At 36.1% G+C, this 19,801-nt stretch overlaps 1 protein-coding gene across 11 annotated transcripts in view; it reads left to right on the top strand.

Moving 5' to 3' along the window:
- The window catches only part of STAU2 (staufen double-stranded RNA binding protein 2), a 324,604-nt gene that overhangs the window by 150,526 nt on the left and 154,277 nt on the right, over positions 1 to 19,801 (top strand). For all 11 annotated transcript variants that reach the window (XM_059394724.1, XM_059394721.1, XM_059394728.1 and 8 more), the window contains 2 exons: positions 1,288 to 1,419; positions 12,788 to 12,848. In XM_059394724.1, the coding sequence (XP_059250707.1) occupies positions 1,288 to 1,419; positions 12,788 to 12,848 (193 nt within the window). The remainder of the gene's footprint in view (positions 1 to 1,287; positions 1,420 to 12,787; positions 12,849 to 19,801) is intronic.

Raw genomic sequence — 19,801 nt, 5'->3', positions numbered from 1 at the left:
TCTGATTTACTTTTTTTCTTTTCTTTTCCTTTTTTTTTTTTTTTTTTTTTTTTGCATTAGCTCTTGGCAGGTGCAGCATTAAAAACACTACCCAATTTGGAAAATATATGTGTGGATAGCTGATGTATTTTAAATATATGTATAGACATATATGTGTATGTGAGTGTCATTTGTTTCCCAGAGATAATTGTGGAATAGTTCTAATGATAAAAAGGCTCCTGTTAGGGGCGCCTGGGTGGCTCAATCAATTAAATGTCTGCCTTCGGCTCAGGTCATGATCCCAGAATCCTGAGCTCTCTACTCAGTGGGAGCCTGCTTCTCCCTCCTCTTGCTTGTATTCTGTCTCTGTCAAATAAATAAAGTCTTAAAAAAAACCCACCTCCTGTTATTGAGCAATTATGATTTATTATACATACATTTTATTGTTTAATTTTCAGAGCAATACTGTGAGGTAGTATAGGAGTACCTCTTTTACTGATGAAAAAACTGAAGCTTAAAGATGTTGACTAATTTGAATCAATTCATACAGTTAGGAAGTAGTAGAATTGAATTTCTTTTCTTTTCGTTTTTTTTTAAAGAGACAGAAAGGGAGGTTTGGGGAGGGACAAAGAGGTGCTGTATCCAGAGTAGAGCTAGAGCCCCTTTCAGGGCTCAATTGCATGATCATGACCTGAGCCAAAATTAGGAGTCCAGTGCTTAACCAGTTGAGCCACCTAAGCACCTCTAGAATAATTTCATACCCAGATCTGACCTGAAAATCTTTGTTCTTAACCACAATATTGTATTAACCCTTGTATATTAATTTTCCTCAGGAACTATTTATATAAAACTTTATTAACTTGGAATGCAATGTGAGCATTGTTTTATAAGGCAGCACCATGAATTTCAGCTTTTTAGTTCATTAAATAAAAACACTAAATTTAGTCATAATCTATGTAAATTCTGTTACAATGTGAATTTTATTTTTTTGCTTGTATAAATAATATTGTTTAAAAAATCAAATAACGTAGAAATATGTAAGGAAGTAAAAATCATTTAAGATTCTGTCACCCTGAGATAAACCCCCATTGTCAGTTTGAGAACCATATTATTGTATTTTTCCCCATGTATATTTTCACTTGTATTTATAACATTATTTAAATGGGTTAGTATCATAGTTGCTGTTTTCATTATGGACCAAATTTTATATTTTTGAATGCTAAAGAGCATGACACATTGTTTTATGGTGTTAAGAAGTTCCTGTTTACCAAAGCAATTATCCTCACTTTCTTCCTTTAATCTTGTCAGGTCAAAGTAGGCAATGAAGTTGCTACTGGAACAGGACCTAACAAAAAGATAGCCAAAAAAAATGCTGCAGAAGCAATGCTGTTACAGCTTGGTTATAAAGCATCCACTAGTCTTCAAGATCAACTTGACAAGGTGAGAGCTAAATTTATATGTACATATGCCTATCCTGTCAGAATATCAGAGTGAGGAACAAATCCTATTCCAGCGTTTTTGACTCTAAGTAATGTCTTAACTACTGTTAAAGTAGAAGTCAGTGTTTCTCCCGCCCCAGGGCGGTACTCTGTATCTTTAAAGATAGATTCTCCAGGTACAAAATAACATCTGTTTATGGGGCCAAGATGAAATATTATAATCTTACAGTTGGAAAATGCTAAAAAATTATGTTGTATAAATTTTATATAATTCCAGTTGAATACTTTTTAGCTTATTGACTCATGGTTTTTGCCATATAGCCACAGTTTTAATTTGTGCTTTTTATTTTATTTTTTTTTTTTTTTAAAGATTTTATTTATTTATTTGACAGAGAGAAATCACAAGTAGGCAGAGAGCCAGGCAGAGAGAGAGAGAGAGGAGGAAGCAGGCTCCCTGCCGAGCAGAGAGCCCGATGCGGGACTCGATCCCAGGACCCTGAGATCATGACCTGAGCCGAAGGCAGCGGCTTAACCCACTGAGCCACCCAGGCGTCCCTAATTTGTGCTTTTTAAAGGACAGAGTTTGTGAGCCTTTATTTCTGGAATACAGCTGAAAACACTGGAAATAAAGATCCTGAGTTATCCCTTTAGGGCAGGAACTATATTGGACAGGCGCTCTATAAACTAATTTTTCTATTTACTTTAAATTTAAAGGTAAACTCAGAGGGTGTTTATTTTCTGCCAAGACTTATGTTCAGGGTTCCCTATTTCTTCTGCAGCAGTTAATGACATCATTAACACCTACCTCTGTTGCAAGAGAAGCAGAGAACCCCAAATTCTGTACTTGGCAGATAACTTAGTAGGAACTAGCTTAATTCCATTTTGTATTATCATTTTATCTGTGCACATGTAGAAATTATTTTGACTAAACATTTTATTAAATGAAAATTCATAAAACAGGCTTAATGATTATTTCTATCAAAAACAATATGCTTTTTTTTTTCCATGCTGTTTCTCACATAAGGATTCTGTTTTAGAGATATTTTCAGTTTCTATAGGAACACATTTCTGAAATTCAGAGTAAAAACAAAATCATCTATTAGAAAACATTTAGATATACTTTTCTTTTTAAGAGAGCTGTGAATATCTAGGCAATTATTTTGAGTGATTAAGATTTATTTGTGTGTGTGATATCGCTAGAGATTTCAATTCTGTTTTTATAACCTGGCTAGTCAATGCTTTTTCTTCTTTTAAAAGTATTTGTAACATGAAACCTAACATGTGTTCAAGATTCTGTAGTTCTTATATTGTGTATATGTTGTTTTAACTTAACACGTTTATATTGACTTAAAACTGGTGAGTGATTTATAAATATATGTCAAAGTAAATCTCCTCATAGACATGTATTTGTATGTTAAGTGAAAATAAACCACTAATTTTATTAATATGAAAACATTTTTTGTATATGCACTATATTATTGTTCAAGGTTCTCTAGAGAAACAGTGCAACAGGATGTGTATGTGTGTGTATGTGTACATACATATTCATAACATTAGTCACAGAGACTTATTTAAGGGAATTGGCCTGTGCAGTTGCAGAGGCTTGGCTAGTCCAAAATCTGAGGGAGAGGCTACTAGGCTGGAGAATCAGGAGTTAAGTTTGAGTCCAGAAGCTTTCTGCTGAGTTCCCTCTTCCTTCAGGGGAGGTCAATCTTTTCTTCCAGGTAGGTCTTCAACTGATTAGGCTCACCCACATTACAGAGAGGAATCTGCTTTACTCAGAGTTCAGTGATTTCAATGTCAGTCTCTTCCAAAATCACCCTCATAGAACACCCAGAATAATGCTTGATCAGTTACCTAGTCACCATGGTCCAGACAATGACACATAAAATTTACCATTGCACTCACTCAGTGCCAAGCACTGGTAGCTGAAGATAATAAGATGACTGAAACTTGGTCCCTACACTAAAAAAACTAACCCTTAAGTGTTAACAGTGAGTAGCTTTAATCATGGAACAAAAATAATAGTATCCCAGAACCTAGAGAATATGAAGATGAATCTGGAAAGTCAGAAATAGCTGAGACCACTGTTTTTATGTAAGTTAAAGAGCTTGAGGAGTTACTAATTTAAGGTTTTTTTTTTTTTTTGACTGTAACACATAAAGGACTATTTATTTATTTGAGAGAGAGAGAGAGCACGCAAGAGCAGGAGGTATGGGGGAAGTGGCAAAGGGAAAGAGAGAATTGCAAGCAGACTCCAGGGAGCTGGACTGGGGCTTGATCACATGACCCTGAGATCATGACTGGAGCCAAAACCAGGAGTCAGAGGTTCCAACGACTGAGCCACCCAGGCACTGCAGCAACTTTTAAAACAAATCCATGCAAACATTACCATGCCCAAGGGAAAAAAGAAAATGATTTGTTAATATCAGCTGCTAGCCATTTGTGGCAGACTGTATTTTCCAAAACACGGTTTCAGCAACATCTTCCTGTTCTGCAGGGTGAGCTTGCCATGCCCCCATCACGAGGTGAAGTCTTAATCCCCTCCTCTTGGGGCACCTGGGTGGCTCAGTGGGTTAAGTGTCTGCCTTCAGCTCAGGTCACGATCCCAGGGTCCTGGGATCGAGCCCTACATGGGCTCTCTGCTCAGTGGGGAGCCTGCTTCTGACTCCCCCTGCTTGTCCTCTCTCTCTGTTAATAAAATCCTAAAAAAAATAAAAATCCCCACCTCTCGATTCTGATCAGGTTTTTATCACTCACTGCAACCACGGGAATGTTAGAGTGGAAATGCTGCCTGACTCTAAAGGCGGGGTCAGAAAGGTCTCTAACTCCCACTTGATCCTCTTGCCCTATTTCCTCTTTAGAAAGTGCCTCTCAAGATGGCCTCTCTCAGAATTCAGCCACACAAGTGGCATCTGTCAGTGTTTAATCAACATTTCTAGCTGAGCCCAGCCTTTCAAGTTTCCAAATTTCTTTTTTTTTTTTTTTAAGATTTTATTTATTTACTTTCTTGAGAGAGAGACAGCATGGGGTGGAGGCACAGGGAGAAAGAGAAGCAGACTCCTCACTGAGCTTGGAGCTCCATGCAGAACTCAATACCAGGACCCTGATTTCATGATCCGAGTGGAAAGCAGCCCCTTAACCAACTGAGGCACCCAGGTGCCCCTTTGTCCAAAATTTCTGACCCACAGAGCCTATGAAGGTAACATGGTTGTCATTTTATATTTTAGTGTATTTTATATATAACATACTATTATATACTTAATAGTAGTCGGGTCATTTGTTTCATATGAGTAAAAATCAGAAACATTAGTTCATGTTCAGTCCCGCCCCCCGCACTGTGTCAAAATTTGCTTTACGAGTCACTTATTTCAATTAGGATCTTAGAAGGAGTCACACATTGCTTTTGGCTGATATTTCTATTAAATACTGTTCAATCTACATTAATTTCCTCTTCCTTTTCTTTTTCACTTTTATGTAATTTATTTGGGAAGAAACTGAGTCTTTTGTCTTATAAAATAACTTGTAGTCTGCTTTGGTTGTTGTGTCGACAATGATCTCCATGTTCCTCTCTGAGCTGTATTTCCTGTAAAGTGACAGCTAGATCCAGCATCGTTGCCAAGCCTTTTTGGTAAGGGGCCTGATAATATTCTAGGCTTTGTGGGCTACTCCTGGCACAAAAGCAGTCATAGATGATAGGGAAATGAATGAGCGCGTCTGTGTTCCCAAAAAACTTCATTTTCAAAACAAGCAACAGCCAGATTTGGCCCATGGGTTACAGTTTGCCAGGCATGATCATAGTTTCTTCATCCATTCATCCATTGATGGACATGTGGATTGTTTCCAGGTCTTGGCAATTGTAAATAATGCTGTTACTAAATATGGTTCCAAAGTGCATCACCTCCTCCTCCTCTCAGCTCTGGGGCTTCTGAGCAGACACTTCCACAAAACAAAGAGATATCTTTCTCGATTTTGTTTCCGGTTGTGGATGCTGTCGTTCAGGCCTAAATGTGTGATCCCAGGGCAGTGACGCTGTCACTGTGAACTTTTCATTTCTCACAAGGATATTGACTCCTGCTGTATCTTTCTCATAAAACGCTGGTGAGGAGATACTTGAACCGGTTGCAGGCTCGGTGAGCTCGGAGCGTGGCCAGAGGTCAGGCAGACGGGAGTTACTGGGCGCTCTCTGAGGGCGCACTGAGGAGTGGGGCCCTGGGCTCTTGGCTCCTCCGGGCCGGAGACCAGGAGGCCGCCGTTCTGGAACTCTACGGAAAGCGCCAAGATTTGAACACAGAAGTGACATGATGTGCTTTGCGTTCTTCAAAAGACAGCTGTGTGAGTAACACAGGAAGGGTATTTGAGCAGGATGAGAGGAGGCTGAGAGTCCAGCTAGGAGGCTAGCAGAACTGTTCAGGTAAAAGATGCTGAGGGTCTGAACTCAGGCAGTGGTGGTAGAGAAGCAAGGGGATAGATAGCTGAGGTATTTCTGAAGTGTGTGTGATAAGCTTTCTGTAGCTGATAATGTGCATGGGGGAGATGGGAAGGAAGAGGAAAGAAAACCTGTAAACAGGAAAAGAGAGTGGCTTTAAGAAGTAGGTAGCATGATTCCTCCAGCTGAAGTACTGTATGGTGACTAACAGAACATTAAAAAAAAAAAAGAAGAAGTAGGTAGCAGCCATATGCTACAGAGAGATCAGGACAAGGACTGAATACACTGATCTGTCAATAAAATCTGTGATGAATGTGGCAAAAGCAGCTTAAAAACCTGCAAAAGCATGTTTTTAAAAAGTCTTTTTTCTTAATAAACAATTATATATATGGCTGAAAGAGTTCAAATAGCATGAACAGGTAAACACTGAGGAAAAAGTTAATCTTATTTCACTCTGAGATCCTTGGTTTCTTAGTCTCTCTTTTGAATAGCATCTCCCCACAATGAGTTAATTGTACAGCATTTAGAATACTGTCTGAAATACAGTGAATATTATATAAGGATTTGATAAATAGAAATAAATATCTTTACAGAGATATTCTATGTGTATATACTAATATATCCCCACTTTATAAAAAATTTCAGATTTATTGAGATGCAGTTCAGTGAATTTTGACATAAGTGTGTTGTTATATGTGTACACATTCATTAACTGCCACCACAATTAAGATGTATAATACTTCTGTTACTGCAGAAAAGTTCCCGTTTGTAGTTAATCTCTTACCCTCTCCTTAGCTCCTGGCAAGCACTCACTTGATTTCTGTTTCTATAATTTTGCCTTTCCAGAACGTCGTATAATTTGGCTCAAAAATTAGGAAGCCTTTTGTGTCTGGCTTCATAATGCTAAGATTCTTCTGTGCTGTTGCATTTATCATTAGTTTGTTCTTTTCTATTGTCTGTTACTGTTTTAGTCTGCGCCAACATTTGGGCTCTTTCTACTTTGAGGCTATTATAAACTATGTGGCTGTAAACATTCATGTATAAGTCTTTATATGTATATATTTCTCTAGTATATTCTTTATGTACATATTTATATAATTAGTGCATGTGTAACTTTGTTAAGAAGCTGTGAAGAGGTTTTCCAGAGAGGCTATACCAATTTGTATTCCCACCAGGAGTGTTTGAGAGCTGCAGTTACTTCACATTCAGCTCTTGGTATTGTTGGTTTTAATAGTTTTGATTGTACTTGTAGGTGTATAATATTATCTCACTGGAATTTAATTTATATATCCCTAGTAACTGATAATGTTGAATATTTTATCATGTGTTTATTTACCATTCATATCTCTCTTCCCTGAAATGCCTATTCAAAGTTTTGTCTTTTTAAAAATTGGATAGTTTGCTTTCTTATTGAGTAGTTGTAGAAGAGTTCTTTATATATTTTGGACACAAATTCTTTATCAGATCAAGAACTCCCCGGCCTTTTCCTTCCCTCCTTTCCTGTCCTCCCCTTCCCTCCTTTTCCGTGTAGGTGATCCAGTTGTTCTAGCATCATTTGTTTCAAAGATTAATGCTTTTCCATTGAAGTCTATTAGCAATTGTTGAAAATCAGTTGACCACATATTTGTGGGTCTGTTTCTAGATTCTGTTCCTTTAATCCATATGTCTATCCTGAAGCTATTACAATTATGTATGGGTTTGAAATCAGATAAAGAACTCTTGTCTTTGTTCTGTTTTTTTATTTTTTAAATTATTTTGGCTAGTCTGGAGCCTTTGCATTTCCATAGAAATTTTAGAATCAGTCTTTACCAAGAAAAGAAAGAGACAACTGGGAAGTTTTCTTTAGGATTGTGTTGAATATCAGTTTCACATAAATCAGTATCTTAATATGGAATCTTTCAGTCCATGAACAAGATCTAGCTCTCCATTTATTTAGGTTTTTATAGAAGTATCTCACAGCGGTGTTTTGTATGTTTTCATAGAAATACTTTACACAATTTTTATGTTTATCCCTAAGTGGTTCATGTTTTTGGATATATTAATGGTATATTTTTTAATGATGTTGGTTTTTAAACCAATGACTGTACCATTCAATTTCCAGTTCTTTTCTATTATATAGAAATAAAGTTGGTCTTTATATATTGACCTTGTACTCTGTGACCTAGCTAAACTGAGTAATAAGTTATAATAGTTTATTTTGTAGAGTGTATGGGAATTTCTGCATTGATGACCATATCGTCTATGAAGAAAGACAGTTTTATTTCTTCTCTTCTAATCTGTATGCTTTTATCTACTTGCCTTGCTTTATTGCTGTGAAAAGAGCATTTGGTACAATGGTGAATAGAAGTAGTTGATTGTTGAATAGGAAAGCAGATATCCTTACCTTGTTCCCCATTGCAGAAGGAAAGTCATCTAGGCTTTCACTTTTATGAATACCATATGATTGTATGAATCATATGAATACCAAATGATTGTAGTTTTTTTTTTTTTTTAAGATTTTATTTATTTATTTGACAGAAAGAGATCGCAGGTAGGCAGAGAGAGACAGGAGGAAGCAGGCTCCCTGCAGAGTAGAAAGCCAGATGCGGGGCTCGATCCCAGAACCCTGGGATCATGACCTGAGCCAAAGGCAGAGGCTTTAACCCACTGAGCCACCCAGGCGCCCCTGTAGTTTTTTTTTTTTTCCATAGATACTCTGTATCAGATTGATATTTCCTTATATTTCTGCTTTATTAAGAGATTGTTGTTTTTTTTTAACTTGTCAGTACATTTTGAATTTTGAATTTTGCTAAATGCTTTCTCTGCATCTGTTGATATGTCATATGATTTTTCTGTTGAATCTGTTGTAATGGTGAATTTCACTGGCAGATTTTTAACTTTGTCCTACAGATTTTGACAAGTTGAGTTTTTATTTTTATTCAGTTCAAGATATGTTTTAATTTTCTTTTTGGCTTCTTTCCAGTCTTGTATTCCTTCTGATTTTCTTTCTGCTTCTTTTATTGTTAGTGTCTCCAGTTATAATTTGGATTGATCCACTTCTTTCAGTTTTATCAGTCTTGTTCTGTGTACTTTAAAGCTTTGTGGTTAACATATATATATATATATATATATATATATATATATGTAATTAGCATTGTTACGTTTTTTTGATGACTTGGCCACTTTATTATTATATGATTTCTTTCCTTAGCCTTGATAATTCTTTCCCTGAATTCTGCTTTGTCTGATATTATTATAGCCATCCCAGTTTAAATTTGATTAATGTTTGCATGAGATATTTTTCTGCCATCGTCTTAGCCTATCTGTGTCTTTATACTTAAATTGCTTTTTTTAAGAAAACATAATTGGGTCTTGCTTTTTTTTAAGATTTTATTTATTTATTTATTTATTTGTCAGAGTGAGCACAGGCAGACAGAGTGGCAGGCAGAGGCAGACGGAGAAGCAGGCTCCCACTGAGCAGGGAGCCCGATGTGGGATACGATCCCAGAAGGCCAAGATCATGACCTGAGCCGAAGGCAGCAGCTTAACCAACTGAGCCGCCCAGGCGTCCTGGGTCTTGCTTTTTAAAATCTAATTTGACAGTTTGTCTTTTAGTTGAAGGTTTAGTTGAAGACCATTTATATTTATCGTAGTTATTGATACAGCTGGATTTAAATGTATTGTCTTACTACTTGTTTCTATTTATTCCATTTATTCTTTGTTCACTTTCTTCTCTTTGACCTCTAATATGGTCATACATTTTATTTTTCTGTCTTTATGACCTATTGTGATTATACTCTGTATGTTTGAGAGACCTCCTATTGTGGTCATACATATTACTTCTTTATATAGTATAAACTCACAATTTATTGTCACTAATTATGCTTTATATAATCAATTGTCATTTTATGTTGTTGAAATCAGAAAAAATGTCTTATATTTAGCCTCATTTTTACCATTTTCAGTACTCCTCATTCATTCGTGTAGATCCATATTCATGAATAATGTTCATTTGTTTAGATTTCTTTCTGGTATTATACTGCTTATAAAACTTACTCTAGAACTACTTGTATTAACAAATCTACTGGAAGTAATTTCTCTTGGTTTTTGTTTGATAAAGAAGTCTTTATTTCATTTTCATTTTTGTAAGTTATTTTTGTCTGGATATAGGATTCTGGGTTTTTTTCTTTCAGTATAGTAGTCCCCCATATTTATGGTTTCACTCTCCATGGATTCAGTCATCTGCGGCCATCCACAGGTCTGAAAGCTCATCAGAAGATTAATAGTTGCTTAACTTTACATTAGAATGCCTTTGCCATTCACCTCACTTAATCTCATCCTGTAGGCATTTTATCATCTCAAATCATCACAAGAATAGTGAGTATAATACAGTAAGATATTTTGAGAGAAAGATCATGTTCATATAACTTCCTATAGTGTTATAATTGTTCTATTTTATTACTTATTATTGTTAATCTCTTACTGTACCTATTTTATAAATTAAACATGTTGTAGGTCTGTATGTTCAGGAAAAAACATAGTATATATAGGGTTTTGTACTATCTGTGCTATCAGGCGCCTGCTGGGGAACTTGGAATGCATCCCCTGTGGATAAGGGGATCTACTGTACTGATCTATTGTCTCTTGACTTGCATAGTTTTCATTGAAACATCTGCTGTAATTCTTACCTGCTCTTTCCTCTTCATGTTATCTTTTTCCCTTTGAAGGCTGTCAGAATTTTCCTTTTTCATTAGTTCTCAGCAGTTTGACTATAATATGTGTAAATATGATTTTTTTTTTGCTTTATCCTTCTGCCCTCTTGCCTGTTCTTCCTCTCTTCTTCTTCCCTTTCTCCTCTTTTTCTTCTTCCTTCTTTCTTCCTCTTTTTGTATTTTTCCTGCTTAGTGGTTTCTGCATGTGGTATCTGTGGATTGTTATAATTTGGCTACTTCATCAAATTCTCAGCTGTTAATTTTTCAAATATTTCTTATTCTTTGTTTCATCTCTTCTGTGGAGTTCCCAGTTACACATTTCTTAGACCATTGGTATTGTTTTGTAGCTCTAGTATCTTTTGTTCCTTTTAAATTTTTACCTTTTTTTTCCTGTGCCTCAGTTTGAATAATTTCTATTGATTTATCTGCAGTTTTAGTGAATATTTCTTCATATGTGTCCATGTGTTAATAACATCAGCATTAATTTTCATCTGTGACTGTCCCCCAAGATTTCCAATCGCTTTTGTTCTATAGTTTCTATTTCTCTGTTGAGTTTTCCCATATGTTTAAACATGTTGTCTGTGATTACATTATGTACATTACATATATTAAATCTTCTAACCTGCTAATCTTAGGTATTGTAAAATTTATTTCCTATAATTCTGACCTCTGGGTTCTGTTTTGTTGAGTTCTTTGTCCTCTGACAATGGGTAATTCTTGCAATTTTGATTGTCTTAAAATTTTTGAATAAGTAATGGACATTTTAAAATGTCCATTGTTGAGCCTGAGTTAAACAGTATTTATGTTGAGAAATAGGCATGTCTTTTCTCAACAGTATTTATGTTGAGAAATAGGCATGTCTTTTCTGTCAGACTGTTAATTCTGGAGGGTGTGGAGGGTGCTATCAATCCTGTCAGTAGTTGAGCTCATTTTGAGTTTTGTTGTTGTTCTCATCACTACTGACTTCAAATCCCTTCAGCAGTGGCGTGCTATTATCTGTGTTTTGTGTGGGGTGAGGTTTGGGAGGATTTTGCACTCAATGTTTCTGCTCTGCCCTCAGGTTTCAGCAGTCCCTCTTCACTGTCCCAAGGGGTGAGGTATATCTGCATGCTCTGTAGTCAGCTGTTGTGCTTATTACTTGATCATAAGAGTATGGTGGGTGTGGGGACACAGTTCTTGATTTTCTTGCCCAGACTCATTCTCAAGCAGACTGTGTGCCTGAGTCTCAGAGGTGGGTGCCTGAGAATCTGCATTCTTCTGATCTGCCTCCTCTTCCCTTCCCTAATGTGACTTAATACCTTGCTCCACTTTCCTCAAACTTCTAACCTCCCTCAGGCAGCTTTCTTCTCATTTTGATCTCATCTTCACAGAGAATGTGTATGTGGGGTCTCCTCAGGCTTTCCATTGACACCCACCAGCATTTATGAGCATTTACTCCTCTTCTGTCCTTTCACAGTGGTATACTATTTGCCAGGATTATATTTTGTGTTTATATCTAGAGTTTATTTTCCCATTTGAACTTTAACATCTGATAGTGTAAATATAAAAGCTGATTATAATAGGAAATATGACTTTGTTCCCCTGTAGTACTTTATATCAATAAGACCAGCTCCACACAAAGAGAACATAGCCAGTTAAAGTCACTTATTAATTTGACTAAAATACTTACTACTTCAAAATACCTTGGCTTATCTGAATATATTTTTATAACAGGCAGATCAAATGGCCTGACAAAAGTCAGGATATTATAAGTTTTACTTAAAGTTTGGGCTTAGTTTTCAATCTTCTGTATATGTCATTAGCAATATTTCATGACCCTTCTTAGAGCTTTCAGAGAACAATTTCCATTGTTGATTAGACTTCAGAAACCATAAAACCCTTTGAGTTACTTTAGCACTTGTGATGATTATTATTTACTGTTTAAGAATTGTTTGCTTTTTAACCATCTAGATAGAGCCTATGTTGTATATACTACATGTATCGACTGTGAGGCTTTCTTGATTACTTAAATTATAAATTTAGATGAACAGATAAAAGCAGAAGAAGATATAAAAATAGATTTGCACATAGGAAAGGAAGAATGTTACTGTTCATATTAATTACTTTTGTGTCCATGGTCCTGGGTTTAAAGAGGGAGAGAATAAATAATCACGTGAGAGACTTTTGCCTTTGCTTAATTGGCTAGTTAACTTTTTTCTTTTTGCATAAATCTGTTTCTCTGAATTTAAATAATTGGCTTAATCTTTCAGACAGGGGAAAACAAAGGATGGAGTGGTCCAAAGGCTGGGTTTCCTGAACCAACAAATAACAGTAAGTTTTCACTTTCATGTTGACTACACTTGGTGTTTGTCAGTGGTTCAGCGATTAGACTGGCACTGGATATTTATTGGATCTATTTGGGCTTGAGATGTTGTGGTAGAGACAAGGAAGTCATGGTATTTGATTTCCTGGAGCTGACGGAAGACACAAGCACTCATATTCTTAGCATGGTTTAGTCATTGCAAACTAAGTACCGTTTACTCTACATGGTGAGGATCTAATTTTTTAAAGCTGTTTTTATTGCATCATTGTTATAATATGAAAGAATCAAGAAAGTAAAACAATTATCTATAAACCCATTATACTCTAAAATCAACTATTTGAAGATGAAAGCAGAGAGGGAGACAAACTAGAATAGGAGACAAAGTACTGAGGATTGCTGGGGTGGGGGAGGATAGGGAGATGGGGTAAAAGGGTGATGGACATTAAGGAGGGCTTGGGATATAGTGAGCACTGGTTAGTATGTAAGACTGAATGAATCACTGAACTCTACCTCTGAAACTAATAATGCACTATGTGTTAAGTAATTAAATTAAAAAAATAAAATCAACTGTATCCCATTTCAGTTCTTTTTATGTACACACATATTTTTATATAATTATCTTGTACTGTGTTGTTTTCATTTAACACAGTAATAAGCATTTTCACATTGTGCTGACTTGTTGGAATGTTTACTATTTTATTTAAGTCGCTAATTGAAATATGAGAAATGTGAAAAATTTTATTCCAAATATCGTGTTATCAGACACTTGAAAATCCCTTCAGTTTATTTCTTTTCTCAGAGGTACATGATCAAACTGTTATGCATTGGAAGCACAAGCATCTTTCTTTAACTTCCTCCCACCTCTCCCAAAAATCATCTGTTTTCCCTGACGTCACCATTTTACTATATATCAGTAAAACAAATACCCAGCCAGTGAAGACCCTCTGAAATGAAGTCTTCCATGAAGCCAAATTTATCTCATGTCTAACTCTGTTTCTCTTCCTTGTAACCTGTAGAAACTGACTAAGCTTAAGTATGTAAATGATTGTAATGAAGAGTATTCTTTGATATTAACATCTTATCTCTTGATGTAAAATGAAATCAGTAACAAACTTTAATCAAAGCGTGCTTATGAGAATTGCATTCTTGGATCATCAAAACTAGCTTCTTGAAAAGAATATTTCAGTGAGGTAATGGTATTCATGAGTTACTTTCTGGGAATAATTTAAATAATAGGATTCTGAGCCTTTGGTCTATATATATATAAGAATGATGAATGTGATAGGTTTAGCGTATAGCCCAAAGGAAAAAAAAAAATAGAATCAAGGCAGGATTCTCAGAGAGTTTGTGCTTAATTCCTTTAATGTTTGAATATATCAGTTTATAATTACTTGGTAGGGGAATATAAGAAACATTAAATTGATTTTAAGTTTTTGTAAAATACTTGGCATGGTACCTGTTTCCTAGTAACTACATAATGAATGTTGATTTTCTTCCATGGTGTTTCCCTCCCTTTTTAAATAAAAATTACATAATTCTATGTAGTCTTATCAAAAATTCAATTTTTACACTTTTTGATTTTTTTTTAAAGATTTATTTATTTAGGCAGAGGGAGCAGGGTAGACGGGGAAGGGGAGAGAGAATTTCAAGCAGACTCCCTACTGAGCCTAGAGCCTGACATGGGGCTCCATCTCATAGACTTCAGATCAGACCTGAGCTGAAACCAAAAGTTGGATTCTCAACTGACTATGCCACCTGGGTGCCCCCATTTCTTACACTTTTAGTCTGTCAGATGTTTTTTAATGCACCAGGTGACCAATGTGTATGTAGTTTATATTTTAGTAGTTACTTTTGGCATTAGATATTTTTTCAAAGAATATAAACTTTATGCTTTTGAATATAGAAGTCAGATAATTTTAACATGAAATCACAGTATAGGTAACCTACAAATTCTATCATTTTTTAAAAAAAGATTTTATTTATTTATTGGACAGACAGAGATCACAAGTAGGCAGAGAGGCAGGCAGAGAGAGAAGGGAGCACACTCCCTGCTGAGCAGAGAGCCCGATGCAGGGCTCCATACCAGGTCCCTGGGATCGTGACCTGAGCCGAAGGTAGAGGCTTTAACCCAGTGAGCCACCCAGGCACCCCCAAACTCTATCATTTAACAATGATATTTTGCCTCTTAGCTTTGATTTTTTTTTTTTTTTAACTTGCTAAAGGATTTTGGAACTTATTTGCGAGTTGGGGAAGAGATAATACAAAGAGGCCAGTGAGTTTCAGTGATCAGAAATTTGTAAGAATGCATGAAAGATTTGCTTTAGACATAATGTTAGATGGGATAAAGCTATTCGGAGCCAGCTTGAAACTTAACTAAACTGTTAACACTTTAAAACTTCCTTCAGTTTCCAGTCGTTCAAGTTGAGAACTTGAAAGAAAGATATGATCCCTCAGCTCTTCCAGACTGTGAGAGGTGACAAAGCCAAAGCCTGGGTTCTTCCGTCTGAACACTGAGTGGTCTCTGCCTCAGGTTATCACAGAGGATGCTGGCAGCCCTGCTCTGAAATGTAACTGTTTTACTCCCTGATGGCTGATTCTCTCTAGCAGCTCTCCAGTGTCCTCTGGAGCCAACTCCTAGCTACTTAAATAAAACATTAGCAAAACATTTGTTTCTTAGCAATTGATCATTCAAGTGATGAATCCATTAGCTGAAAATTAAATTTGTATATTATGGTAACATTAATGTTAAATTCTTTTTACTTAATTCCTTAAGTTTGAAATTCTGCCCTAACTAGTTTCTGTCTGATGAAGAATACCTGTGTTTAGAGTTTGGGTGTTTTTTTTTTTTTTTTTTGGTTTCTAAAAAAAAATTTTTTTTTTTTTGTTTAATTTTTTCAATGTGTTTAGAGTTTTGCAGGCAAAGATGAGAGGGCATCTTTTGGGATGGCGCATGTGGGGGAAGATAAGAATTCAAAGTTGTCCCTGCTGGCTGCCTCGCTGGCATATTTTCTGACCTTGAGCAGCTTGTTTCATGTCTTCTGATTCAATGAGCTCTGTTAAGAGTTACGCATACCAGTTTATAATGCTGAGTATCTTTAATAATCTAACATTTGTAAAATGATTAACCGTTCTTGAATAACATCTGCTGCAAAGGTAACATACTACTTTGTAAAAAGTAGAATGTTATCATAAAGTGACTCTCTGTATTATTTTCTTTATTAAACTCTATATTACTTTATAAATTATAGTTAGCTAACCATTGTTTGGATAAATATTGTGAAATTAACTTGGAACCATAGTGTACAAAAATTAAATGCAGAGAATGCAGGATTGGAAAGGAGAAAGAAAATTTTAACCTGGCATAGCTAGCACCTAACTCTAAGTAGACAAAAAAGTTAATGTACATGTGCATTTAATTTTTGAAGTGGAAGATATTTTTTTAAAGATTACAGTTATAAGAAACTGCTAACAATTACAACTAAAAAAATGGTTTAAATGGTTTTGCAAGTGATTGTGATTGCATAGCCTGACTCCTGGCTTGATTGCCTGCAGATTTAAAATATGGACCTAATTTTTGAATGCTTCTCAGGCTTTCTTCATTCTGCTGAATTGCAGCAAAAGGTAGACTGACTGTTCTGTGTGTTTTTACTCTTTAAATCACTGTCATAGTCATGTTGAAGTGCGAGAACACATAACTGTGATATGAGGTTTATGTTAAATTTAGCATGGGGCAATTTTATGCTTGGCATACACATAAAAAGCTAGATTTTTACAGATGAATGACTAACAAGTTTTTTAAAAGATCAGGCATTTTAAGGATCTACTGACGGCTCATGGAAAACTTTGTAAAATATTTAGATACCGTTCAGTTGATAATATCTTTTATTTTGTATTCACATTCCATGTTTTTTATTAATAGAGGGTTTTACTGAAAAACAGGTTCATTGTTTCTTAAAGGTGAACTCTAGCTTAATTCAAAATTGGACTAAGCTCAAAGGTATTCACTGGTATGTGCTGAATCCACCTACTAAAAGATTATTTGAAGGCATTTTTCACATAAATATTTTTCTGTTAACCTTTTAAAAAGTTTTATTTAGCCTCTGTGAAATATGCTGGCTCTTCTAGGTTCATTAGAGATGACCCAGGACAAATACTTCTGGGATGGGATAGAATTCTTATTGACCTTTTCAGTATCATAGTTGACTTGCCAAAATTTTTGTCACTTTTCTGTCATATTCTTATATTGTTAAACTTAAACAGCCTGAAGCCAGGAAGCCAAACTATCCCAGTGACATGACTTAAGATAGATTGTAGGCTTGCTTCCCTCATGCTGTGTACATATTTAGAACCTCTGCTTTTTCGTACGGGTGTGTGTGAGGGTTGTACTTTAAATTTTAAGAAAACAGACTAATAGATTCTTTAAGTGTTTTGGGAGTGTCCCCGAACAATTTACTTTTGTGCCTCGCGTAACAAAACCACTTTGTAATGAGACAATTAAGTTAGTTGGATTTAAATATTAAACAAAGTGATCATGTTAATTATTTATTTAGACATAAATCCTACATTGGAAATCTAAGCGTGTAGCTGACTTAGCTATCTACTTCTAAAAGACTGTTAGGTTGTTTGCACCCTGGCTAGTTTTCTGAACGAAGTCCTATCCCGTGAATATAGGCGGGTTGAACTGGCAGCCGGCGCTGCCCGACACATTCTCATTGCCTGTGCTCTTGTACCTGGTGAGACTGTAGGGGGAAATGCTGGGCCTCTCCTGAGCAAGGGAAGACAGATTCAAATGTTCCAGAAAGACTGTCTCCCTCTTGTCCATGGGTGGCTATGTTGGGCTTGGCTAAGTGATGAGAAGCCTTTTTATTACTTGGGCTGGGATTCTTTTGTCTTGCCCATTGACTCTAGGGAGAAGAGAGGCAGCATTAAGCTTGCTTCTGTTACAGTCATACAAGTTGAGTTTGTAGTTAAAGGCACATTCATTTATGGAAAAGAATCCGAAACTAGAATGAAAGTCTTTAATTAGATTAACATAGTATATTTTTCTGAAATAGTCTTAGGAAAGATTGAATTTAAATTTTCATGAATTTAAAAACTGATTTGACTCAATTTTTAGACAAAAAGTGTCAGATACATGGTTTTTAAGAAAGGCTGCCATATGAACAGTTTAAAGATGCTTTTATTGATTGCACTATGAGTTTTTTTTTTTTTTTAGTGTAAAAGCAAAGGATGAAAGCTTGAAGAAAAAAAGAGATGGATATAAGTACATAAAAACTGAAAATGAATTCATGAAGCAGTGTAAGAAAGAAGGCAAATGATAAATAGTGTAAATTGCAGCATATATAGCAACAGAATAAATAAACACAAAGGACACAAATAGGCTAATAAAAATAAATTTTAAATATATATATATATTTTAAGATTTTATTTATTTATTTTTTAGAGAGAGAGAGAGAAAGAGAGAGAGAAAGAGCACAAGCAGGGGGAGCAACAGGCAGAGAAAGAAGCAGGCTCCCTCTGAGTGAGGAGCCTGATGTGGGACTCTCCCAGACATGGGGATCATGACCTGAGCTGGCAGCAGCTGCTTAACTGACTGAACCATCACCCAGGCAACCCCCCCAAAAAGTATATTTATTTATTTATTTATTTATTAAAAAAAAAAAAAGATTTTTATTTATTTATTTGACAGACAGAGATCATTAGTAGGCAGAGAGGCAGATAGAGAGGGGGCGGGTAAGCAGGCTCCCTGCTGCGCAGAGAGCCCGATGCAGGGCTCGATCCTGGGACCCTGGGATCATGACCTGAGCTGAAGGCAGAGGCTTTAACCCACTGAGCCACCCAGATGCCCCAAAAAAGTATATTTAAAATACTCAGAGGGCTGGGGCGCCTGGGTGGCTCAGATGATTGGGTATCTGCCTTCAGCTCAGGTCATGATCTCCAGGTCCTGGGAATAAGCCCCATGTTGGGACTCCCAGCTCAGCAGGGAGTCTACTTCTCTGTCTGCCTTGCCCCCTGCTTTTGCTCTCTCTCTCTCTCAAGTGAATAAGTGAAATCTTTAAAAATAACAATAACAAAAAACAATAACAACAACAACAACAACAAACCCCCAAACCACTCATGGGGTGCTTAGGTGGCTCAGTTGGTTAAGTATTTGACTTCAGCTCAGGTCATGATCTTGGGGTCCTGGGATCAAGCCCTATGTCCGGCTCTGTGTATAGTGGGCACTCTGCTTGAGGATTCTCTCTCTTTCTCTCTGCCTCCCACCCAAATAATGAATCTTTAAAAACAAGACAAAAGGAGTCACAAACGTTGGCCTGAATTGTTCAATGAGTTGAATTTAAACATGGAGTATGTATTAAAGAGCTAGGGCAGTAGTTACCTATATACTGAAATCCACTTCAGGAAGCTATTATGGCTTTTATTTCTAATTTTAATATTTATTTATTTATTTATAAAGAGAGAGAGAAAGAGAGAGAGAGTGGTGGGAAGGGGCAAGGGCAGGGAGAGAGAATCTCAAGCAAATTTATCACAGGCATGGAGCCCAACACCGGGCTTGATCTTATGACTCTGATGACCTGAGCAGAAATTGAGTCGGACACTTAACTGATTCAATCCAGGTACCTCTCTGACTTTTTTTTAAAGAAGAGAAAACGTATAGTTTTCTAAAGTACTGAATGAAATTTTAATTTTAGATATTTGTTCTGGAAATCTGAAATATATGCTCTTCTTGGAGCTCTATGGGGATCAAAAGGTGTCTAAAGCTATCATTTTTATAACTGGAAGAGAGCTTATAACGCCACATAGGTGAAAGTTTCCCAGAGATTGAAAGTTGAAGTACTAATATACCCACTTAACTGATTTTTTCTGTTTTTTCTACAATAAGCAGAAGGAGGAAATCAGGTTAATGCTTATAATTACTTATTTATCAGCTTATCTAGAAAGGTGGAGTTTTATAAATCCA

Source organism: Mustela nigripes, chromosome 3, assembly GCF_022355385.1.
Source record: "Mustela nigripes isolate SB6536 chromosome 3, MUSNIG.SB6536, whole genome shotgun sequence".
NCBI lineage: Eukaryota > Metazoa > Chordata > Mammalia > Carnivora > Mustelidae > Mustela > Mustela nigripes.
Note: the sequence above shows the minus strand (reverse complement) of the source record. Positions and strands in the feature narration are given on the sequence as shown.